The 10,848-nt window shown below is 38.7% G+C and overlaps 1 protein-coding gene across 1 annotated transcript; it reads left to right on the top strand.

The window, feature by feature from the left end:
- The first annotated feature begins 258 nt into the window (after positions 1 to 258).
- pnp6 (purine nucleoside phosphorylase 6) lies at positions 259 to 10,387 on the top strand. Its single transcript, XM_038706890.1, has 6 exons — positions 259 to 457; positions 4,455 to 4,624; positions 4,732 to 4,835; positions 7,825 to 8,000; positions 8,082 to 8,272; positions 8,876 to 10,387. Exons 1-6 carry the CDS (start codon positions 423 to 425, stop codon positions 9,070 to 9,072), a joined length of 873 nt encoding a protein of 290 aa, XP_038562818.1. The 5' UTR covers positions 259 to 422; the 3' UTR covers positions 9,073 to 10,387.
- The last annotated feature ends 461 nt before the right edge of the window (positions 10,388 to 10,848 follow it).

Genomic DNA, 10,848 nt, shown 5'->3' with positions numbered 1-10,848 from the left:
GAGCTCCCTGGATTTGAGGTGTTTAACCAAACTCAGTAGCCTAACTCTGATGTCATTTTGGCGTTATTTATTTATTTGCTGTTAATCAAAACATTGTTGCTGATCTGTTTGCTTTCCTCATCTTTCTGTTTCCCTTTCCCTCTGTTGCCCTCTCATTGTTTCTCCCTCTGTTCCCAGCCCTGTCTCTCTCAGTGAACGGATCAGTGAGCAGCCCAGCCTTGTAGAAAATTGGATTTAGTCTTCTTCAAAGGGACCGGGGGTCCGTTTAGGCCCCGCCCCTTCGTCTTATACGCCGTGACGTCGGCGCGCACTGTGATCTCAGCAGATTCTCCTGTACCCGCTCCAACACTGTCAACTCTGCACGGGAAGAGTCTGTCAAACGCGACACGAACAGCGTTTTATCAGCAGATTGATCATCAGACATGGAAGCGGCGTCCTCATCCCCCACTCAGTGCAGGTAAGACCGATAAGGCAGGATGTTGGTGGAAATGATCCCCATGGCTGTCAAGGCTACACTGTAGGCTAGCTTTATTACAGCCTATTAAGGGTCCTGTGGTGTTCAACGCATAACGCTTGTGTAATCCGTTGAGTTTGCAAGACGCATCTTGGTATGGACTGTGCTATTTGACAATCATTCAGAGAAGACAGTAACATGAAGGCTTTATTCTGAGGATTAGCCTGGGGGCTTTCCTCCCAGGATGACACCTGGCTCTCACTCTAACGTAATGTGTGTATGTTACAGGTGGCATGTCATACATAACTTTAAAGTCTGCTTCCTTTCTCTTTAAATAGACACGTCTACTTTCTTTCATTAATAATGCTTTGTGTCAGCTCACTGAACAGGCCAGTCTTGTGTGTCCAGTTCACAGGGAGCCTCTTAGCAGCAGCCCAGACTAGCCAGACTCTCTTGTGTTTTAGGGGAGTGTTGTGTTGCAGGCAGATCGCTCTCCTGCCTGGATACATACATTCCGGCAGGACCATGGACAGTTCCGCGTTGGCCGGTCCGCGAGTGCCAGAGAGGGGAGAGCCCAGGAACTCACTTCCTGCTTTCTGTTTCCTTGCTGTTACATAATACCAGTGGTGGATGAAGTATTCCGATCCTTTACTTAAGTAAAAGTACTAATATCTCACTGTAACAAAATACTCTGTAACAAGTAAAAATGTTACTGAAGTAAAAGCATGTAGGCCTAAGTATAATCAGGAAAATGTACTTAAAAGTATTAAAAAGTATTAAAACTAAAAGTATGCAGAAAGAAAAGTGTCCCCTATGACTGCTATACTAATATATATTATATTATTAGATGATTATTACTCGTGCGTTAATGTAAAAGCAGGATTTTACTGTTGCAGTTGGTTGAGGTTGAACTATTTTGTAATTATATTATGTTTGTAGTTATTTTCTCCATTAATTGATTGTAAAAACTTTGAAAATAGTGAGAAATTATGTCACAATTGCCCACAGACCATAGTGACACCTTCACAATGCTCGTTTTGCCAGTCCAAACCTCAAAATAATTAAAAATACATTAAATTAATCAAAAGGAAAAGCAACAAACCTATGAACCATGTTTTTACATAAAAATGACTTTGGATGTATTTATTTCAATCAACAAATGAATTAGCTGCTAAAACATATGATGTTTTGTATAACAAAACATCATATGTGTTAAACTCTTCATATGTTTTGTGTGTACAAATCTTACTTTGTAAAGTAAGTAATAACTGAAGCTGAAGCTGATAAATGTAGTGAAGTAAGTATGCTATTTCCCTCTGAGATGTAGTTGAGTAGAAGTAGAAAGTGGCATGAAAAGAAAATACTCAAGATAAGTACAAATACCTCTAATTTGTACTTAAGTACAGTACTTGAGTAAATGTACGTAGTTACTGTCCACCACTGCATAGTACAAAGGCCTGTATGTATGACCTGCATGATCGTTAAACATGAGCTCATGTAAAGAAAACACCAAAAGGCCACGCCTGTGTGAATACATTTAAATCTATATAAATACATAAATTAATGAAGAGTCTACTAAAAGAAACAGAACAGTACTAAAAGAAAAACACAGAAATACAAGTATGCCAACAAACAGTACTTTAAATATCTTTTAGCAATTACGATACTATATAAAAAGCATAAAATATGTAACTATTATTTTCCCATACTCAATAAACATCTCAAGCATTAGTTTGATTAGTTGCATTAACGTCTTTGGCCTCTTTTGGTGAAATGTGTCATTTAAGTTATCTTTCATTTATTTTTTGGGTAAGTTTGGTTAAAGTTAGGTTTTGGTTTTGAGAGAAATTAAATTCACACGGTCCACATTTGATCCATAGGTGTACAAGAATGTAGCTCACGTAGCTGCAGTAATGTGCAGTTAATGTGGCTATTCATTTTAATTGAATGGAAATGTGTCTTTCGGGTTAGAATATATTTTGTATGAATTAAGTTTACAAGACTCAGTTTTTAGTAAGCATCATAAAATCATCAAAAAAAAGGTTTTAAAGAACAGGATAACCAATAACAAGATGGTATTGTATACTGAATCTTGTGGATTTGAAACGTCATGTTGTTCTTTTATGAAAGGCGCCTAAAGTTATGTCAGAGGTTCTTTCAAAATGCCCATTGTTAAAACACTTTTCTCTGTCACCTGTTAGTTAGGTCAGTCTACTTGGCTATTAGTAAATCCAGGTGTGTGACACATTTACAACATAATTTACATTATTCCCCCACTACCAATCTCCTTATTTATGAGAGGAATTAACTGATGTTCATATAAAACCTTATAGCAGAATTACAGACACAGGAAAAGTCATGTTGCTGGATAAGAGATGTTTTTTATGGTTAAGTTAAATATTGCACACCCCTCCTGATGTCTTCATATTTCTTGGGTTTATGAATCACTGATTTAAAAAAAAAGATGCTCAGCTGTCGGGTTAATTGACCTGAAATTCTGTCATTCATTCTCCACCATCCAGTGAATCTGTTTATGAATCACACACTAACAGAGCAGTAGAAGTTTGCCTACATGTGGGTGTAGTTGTGTGTAACACTGCTGCCATTACCACCTGAAGAATTATGTGACAGGTTGCTTCTGTGACTGACAGGCCGGTTGTGTTACCGTTGTCTGTACTGTAGAATAAACTGATTACTTGTAGGGTGTTATGTTCATTTTTCCACAGATTTTAGATTTAGAAATACACTTTATTTTTGTCTTGATAAAGTTTTAGGTCTCACTTAGCCATCACTCAGATAGTTGGTTGGAGCTTTATTCACACATAAAGGTTCATCACTTTGACTTTTCTCTGTCCCAGGTACCAACATACCTACTGTAATGAAAGATTTCCCAGTTCCTTTTTGAGCTTGAATTAATAAAGAAACAAGGGGAAATATGGGAAGATTGAACACCCAAGGCTAGTGTAATGTAGCTGTCATCTTAGATGGCAGCTCTAAAATGGGTTAGAAGTCATCAGGCTCTCTCCTGTTGCAGATTTGTCTGGTAAAGGCTGCAGCCTGAAGTGTCATTGTGTTTTAATAACAAAGCTTGAGGCATAGAGGGGACATTAAGAAGGTTATAGCTTTACAACCAGATTTATAACCAAAATTACAGACTGTTTCAGACTTGTGTAATGTAGCACCTCGAGACATTTCCAATCAAATCAGCCCTCATCCCTGAATACTAATTTAAGAAAAAAACATTGTTGCACAATGTATTATTTATTTATAATTTTACAAAACTTTACTTTCCATGTGTTTTTACTCCTGCAATTAACTCCAGCTTATCTTTCAACTTCTATCTAACATGGTTTTTACAGAATGTTGGATAATATTATCATGACAATGAGCAGCTTAGAGTGAAGTTGATTTGTCATCTTGACAAAGACATCCTATTGTTTATGTTAAACCTTTTGCAGAATTATTTCTGCAAAAAACTAGCCAAACGAACTTTTCTTGTCAGCAGTGTTTGTTACTGCCTGGATGTTAAAAAAGCCATAACCTGTTCAACCTGCTCTACTGGACAACTGCCATCATGTGTGGACAACTGTATGTTTGCTGGCGATTAACATATTCTGTTTTCGGCAGAGTCTTCCCATAGCTTTCTCAATGCAATATATTGTTGTGTTTAAATGTTGTTTTTTTTATTGCTTCCACATTGCATATTTATTTTAGGATGCATGCATTCATTACTTTCCTCTGCCGTTTAACACACCAAAAAAATGTAATCAATACTTTTCTGCTCACATTTAATTCACACTGTCTATCATACACATACTATTGTTGAACATTGACATTAGCTGTGATGTTGATTTGTATTTATGATGTTTTTCTTGGTGAAAATAATGGTGATGCTGGTTGCATCAATAATTCTCTTTGATATATGCAACTGATTCATAACTAGCAAAGCTATGGTTTAGTAATATTTGACAATAATCAATATTTTCCCCATTACTTTCAGATACAGTTATGAAGTGTATAAAGAGACAGCAGACTGGCTGCTGGCCCACACAGAGCAGCGTCCGAAAGTTGCCGTCATCTGTGGTTCAGGCCTGGGTGGCCTGGCTGACATGCTGAGTGACAAGATTGTGGTCCCATACAAGGATATTCCACATTTTCCCGTTAGCACTGGTAAATTGTCTCTAACAAATTAAATTTAATCTAAAACTTATTATTAGTGTTTGGAAACTGTACATCAGCATGCTAGCAGCTGCTCATACTGTATGTGTGCTGTGCAGTGATGGGTCATGCCGGTCAGCTAGTGTTCGGGAAGCTGCAGGGCCGTGAGTGTGTCTGCATGCAGGGGAGATTCCACTTCTACGAGGGCTACAACATACACACAGTAAGCTATAGTAGGCCTGCATAAGGTGGCTATATGGAATTCTGCTGGTGGTACTTTTTTATTAGTAAGCCAGGACAATGTTATTGCTAAAGGTGAGCTGTAAATAACTATTAGAATTAACTGGTAAAAACATAAAAAAAACACAAGACTTAAAGTCTATAGCCATACTTTGGCTATGTGAGGCTGTACTTGTTTTTGCAGCAGCCCTCTGAATGTGAAAACTTCAAATTAGAGCAGCGAAGCAGCAGATGTAATTTAGGCACCAAGTTGCTAAGGTCAGCATGCAAACACTAAACTGACTTTTCTTGTTGGCAGTTGTTGCCTGGATGTTAAAAAAACAATGAACCTGTTTTACTGGACAATTGGCATGTAGGCTTGGACAACTGTATGTTTGCTGCCCTAATTTGCTCATTGCAGTATATTGTTTGGGTTAAGTGTTGTTAACAGTGCTCATAGTGATCATGCTAACATGCTGATACTCCACTACCACAAAGTACAGCTGAGGCTGGTGGGAATGTCATCAAACATAGTTTTATATGTATTCAGTCCAAAGTATTGGATAAATTTAGCTTAATCTGACAATCACCAAATCTTGTGTCTCATGTGTTAAATTTCATTGCAATCCATCCAATATAGTTGAAATGTTTCATTCTGGACCAAAGTGCTGGACTGACCGACCAAGATCTTGTTGTAATAATATAAGTAAATACATAAAAATATAATATAGTATAAAAATAAAAATATAAAATATTACAAGCTCCTTCAGTGACAGACTGATACATCCACGCTGTGTAATGGAGAGATTAGAGAAGATCTTTTATTCCTGCAGCTGTGAGACTTTATAATCAGCACTGTTCACAGTAACCACAACTCAGAGACTCGCAATTCGTTAGTATTATGTTTATTGTCACTTATCACTTTATTCTATGCTATCCACTTGCCGCTGTCTGAAATTTCTCACCTGTGAGACAAAAAAAAGCCTGATCTTATCTTATCTTATAATGGTGGAGGCATGGCTGAAAACATTACAATGTGTTTGATCTTGGTTTATCTATTGGTGTTCATGATACTGAAATAATATTAATTAATTAAAGAATTCTAATTAAATTGAATACTATCCATGTGATGAACGGATGGTGCAGAAATGCAGACATATCCATTTGTTACTTCTCTAAGTTTCCTTGTGATCAGCTTTCTGTCTCAATTTCTGTCACAAGCCAACTTGCTTCTGCATTTGAAACCTTGCTGATGCGAATGATACACTATACAGGATAACTGAACTAAAGCTGGCAGTTTAGACTCTGACTTTGTCAATAACTTTGAGGAAAACATTTACAGCTTCTCTAGTTGCATGCCTAATCTTTACACCATACGTGTGCAAATACTTACTCTGTTATTCTTGTCTTCACAAGACGCAGGATTCATTTTGTGCCACATCTTTTCATTACCACTTTAAATTTAATAGCTCAAAGTGGACTTTCTTTCATATAGTTTTACATTCCCTTTCAGAGAATCAACTCTCTGTAAACTCTCTTTAAATTTGGTGTCTTCAGTTGCCTTTTGACTAGAGTATGACAGACCATCGTATAGCTCACCCCTTTGGCTAATTTACGATGACAGTAAGAGAACCACCCAGTGTGGCATAGTGAAGATATGGGACTCCTTTGGCCTGTGTAGACACCGTATCCTGGTTTTATTTATTTTATTACCAGCTGTGATGCGCCATCTCCATATAAAATTATCCATATAACCCTACTGTACCATAAAACCCAGTTTCATACATACAGTAATAGAAAAACAGATGCATGAAGGCCCTGAATCCAGTTAAGACTTTATACAGAGAAGTACTGGACAAAATGTCACGATAAACTGAGCAGAACTCAAAAAGATTTGACTCCACCCAAGCCAATTTTTCACCAGACATTATGTATTACAAATGTGCTTTTTTAGGAATTTGTGTTGTGTGTCCTGGAAAAAAATCCAAACTGAACAGAAGATTAGATGAGAATTAGTTTTTAGTAGCCACACTAGGGGCGTGGCTCTGTCAGTGATGTCAGTCGGTTGGTCGGTCCACAACTAACACTTTTAATTTGATCCAAAACTTGTTGCTTTATTAACTAAGCAAAACCAATGACAAACACGTCTGCCTCACCCTCAGCACCTTGTGGTTAGTGCTAATTAGCAAATGTTAGCAGGCTAACACACAGAACTTAGACAGTTAATATGGTAAGCATAACACCAAAATATAAATCTGAACATGAGCACTTAAAGGCTAAACATTAACATGCATTGTCATTGTGTGGCATGGATGTACACTCTTAATTTTGTTTTCTTTTTTGACATAAACATTCATTAACTACTGAAAACTAGCATAACACAGACAGTGCCTACTAAGGTTAACTCACCATTAACAGCACCCTGCTATAGTTTAACTATGGACAGTCCTGCTGTTACAGCTTACTGTGCTCACATTTCATACCTAACAAGGCCACAAGTTTTGTTCTAACACAGACCCCCGTTATAATATGCAAAACTCATTTCCAACAATGAACATTGCCAATGTTCCACAATGACAGCACCGACCTTATCAAGAAACCAGGGTACTTGAAAGCATTTCTTCCCTAACTAGAAAAACACTTTCACAGGCAATTCAAGCTGTGGAGAAATAAGAGATAGAAAAAGCTATTTCCAAATGTGGCAGCAGTGAGAAGCAACAACAGTCATTTACGGGCCATCAGCTGCCCTATAAAGGTTATTACAGAACCACAACTGTTTCAGACTTGCACAGTTCAAGGGCCTACATCAATAAAAATCCTAGTGTCTATTGACATCAGCATGTGTAGAAGCTATCCCTTTTAAAATATTGGTTTCTCTTGTGATACATTTTCTCCTCCATCTTGTAACTCCCATTGTAATAATGTGATATACTTCAAAGCCATAAAAGAACGACAGTATCTGTCTCTGAAGCACAGCATGTCTGTCACTCCAGGTGACGTACCCGGTGCGAGTCTTCTTCCTGCTAGGCGTGGATACTCTGATTGTGACTAACGCTGCAGGCGGACTCAACGACAGCTACAATGTGGGAGACATCATGCTCATTAAGGATCACATCAACATGCCGGGTTTTGCAGGGCAGAATCCACTGTGTGGACACAATGATGAGAGGTACAGCACAAACACAGAGTCAGAACTGTGAAAGTAAAACTGTTGCACTGGCAGCATCTGTGTCATTTAATGTCTCTTCAGGTTTGGAGTACGTTTCCCTTGCATGTCGGATGCGTATGAACGTGAACTGCGGGATCTGGCCAAGCAAACAGCAAAGGAGCAGGGCTGCGACAGCTTCCTGCAGGAAGGAGTTTACTGCATGCTGGCTGGACCGACATTCGAGACCATTGCAGAGTGCAGAGTCCTGCAGACGCTGGGGGCTGATGCTGTGGGTTAGTACAGCTCCCTTGTGTTCACTTAAAGGGATACTAATGTGTTGGGGGGAATACCTGTCTTTCTGTAAAGCTTACTAGTAATGTTTAAATGAATGTCAATACATTATTTGGATAAGAACAGAACCTGCACTCTGAACATATACACACACAGCATTTGAATTTTTGCAGTTCTTTTTTGAAAATGGTGTTCAAATACATATCATGTTTTATCATTTGATTGAGACCCGAGTACAGCATATTAAAAGAAAAACAAACATAGTCAGACATCAGAAAAGGACATATAGCAGAGACAGTCACATACATTGCTGTTTTCATCATATAATTTGTTCTCATGGAGATTGTGGCAAGAGCATTGTCTTACAAGTTGGTCCATAACCTTGCAAAGGTGTTCTACTGGGTTGAGATCTGGTGACTGTAAAGGCCGAAGAATTTTATTCGCATCATTTTCAAACCCACCAAACCATTCATTGAGCCCTGGTGCACAGAAGCATAGATAGATAGATAGATAAACACACACACACATACGTATATATCCATGCATCTATACTTGTGACTATGCCATGTTAGTGCACCTGAAACATACTTCTTCCCTCTTTGTAGGAATGAGCACAGTGCCAGAGGTGGTGGTGGCTCGTCACTCTGGCATGCGTGTCTTGGGTCTGTCCCTCATCACCAACAAGGTCGTGACAGATTATGACAGCAATGACAAGGCAAACCACGAGGAGGTGCTGAAGACCACCCAGCGCCGGACCCAGGACCTCCAGAGGCTCGTCAGCAACCTCATCATCAAGATCTAGTGCCTTCATTTACAATCTGTTGGCAACTTTTTCCTGCCTCACAATTTAATGATTAGTTACTAATCATAGATAATCGGTTAAAGGTCATAAACAGTCAAAAGTATGTGTAGGTGGTGAGCTGGGTGTGTTATTAAGTTATTATCTATTTGGGAATTTCATTGGTGTAGTTAGCTGGGGAAGTGAGTGAGAGGTTTTTGAGACAGAGAGCAGAGTTTAGACAAATATCTCGAGAATGTCAACATGCCATTTAGAGATGCTTGTAATGGCCAGAAATGGCCAAAGCTTTTGATGTATGTTGACAATGTCAGTGCTATCACAGCAAGACTGTCACAAGATGGTAACTGTTAGCCTGGGTCAGTCCAGTATATACATATATAGGGTGAGGGGTTAGGTTAGGTTAGTTATATTTCTGACAGCTAGCTAAATGTGTTCCTCAGAGGTGTAGTGGTGTCTATAAGTTTAAAGGGCAAAAACTAGCCAGTCTCCCAATAATATAAAAGTTTTAAGAGAAACCATTCTTACTCTTTAACTTACTCTTTAAAGGTCCAGTGTGTAACATTTAGGCGGGTATGTTGGCAGAAATGGCTGGAGTATGTTTTTATAAGTGTATGATCACTAAAGATAATGGAGTCCGCCATGTTGGGGATCAGCTGGCACCTAATTTCCTTTATTTTGTGATTGCTTGTTATTAACAACTAACTGTGCAATGAATGTGATCACATCCGAGTTGTTTATTTTGGAAGCAGAGAAATCACTTATTTTAATAATCTAATATATTTATTGATGGAAAAAATGTTACAATGTGGCAATGGAATTATCGGAATCCTTGTCGGATCTCCATTGGAAAAGAAAATAAGAGTTTAGCAGAATGAGTTTCTGAAAAGTCTGTTCAAGAATCGCTAGAAAAAGCACAATATAATCTGAATGAAATACCTAATCTGGCCCAGCAGTACTGATGATGAAGGTTTTCTGCCGTGGATTGTATTTGAATCAGTTTTGTTTGCACACCAAAAGACCAAAACACTGTAATATCGCAGGGGGTGGCGGTTGGGGGTTGGGGGAGTTGCAGTTTTCAATCTTCTCTGCGCAGATCTGGAACCTCCTGCCAGGTTCCCTTGACCATCTCATTCATTAGAGCTGAGAAGGCCAGAGAAATCCTAGATCAGCAGTCCAGCTCTTGGACAATTTCTATCAGGCTTAACATCAAGATGCTAATGGAAGTCTTAAAGGGGAATTACACTCAGAAAGAGGCATCATCGAAATGTGAAATCTGGAACTGTACCAAGCACAATAAACAGGGAAACTTGTTATACTGTATCCAGTTTGGTCTCTAACTCATGTACAAGTTAAACCTAAATATCCTAATTGACTTAAAACACTTTATTTTTATGCAAATGTTACTGCTGTGAAATAAAAACTTACAGGCGAAATTTTGACCCTGGTATTTTCTATCGTCAATGAGTGAGTGTTTATGTGTAGGTGTGTGTACAGGAGGGTGTGTGTGTGTGTGTGGGGGGGGGGTTATGTCCCAGAATCAATGTTTTTCAAGAGGAAAATGAGTTTCTTCCACTTTCAGCAATAATGATGATCAGTGAACAGGGAGATTTCTGTGACAAGCAGGGAGATAAAGGACTCCCTCCTAAACACACACACACACACACACCTCATTACCACATCCACACTTTCTCTCTCCAGCTCCAGCTTCACTCTTTCCATCCTTCACTTTAGACGCACCTCGAACAGATGAAGACGCAGTGAGATTGAGATGGAGTGGAA

This window comes from Micropterus salmoides, unplaced genomic scaffold (assembly GCF_014851395.1).
Source record: "Micropterus salmoides isolate LMB-PRFRI ecotype aquatic unplaced genomic scaffold, ASM1485139v1 Ms_hic_scaffold_8, whole genome shotgun sequence".
Lineage (NCBI taxonomy): Eukaryota > Metazoa > Chordata > Actinopteri > Centrarchiformes > Centrarchidae > Micropterus > Micropterus salmoides.
This window is presented reverse-complemented; position numbering and strand designations above follow the sequence as displayed.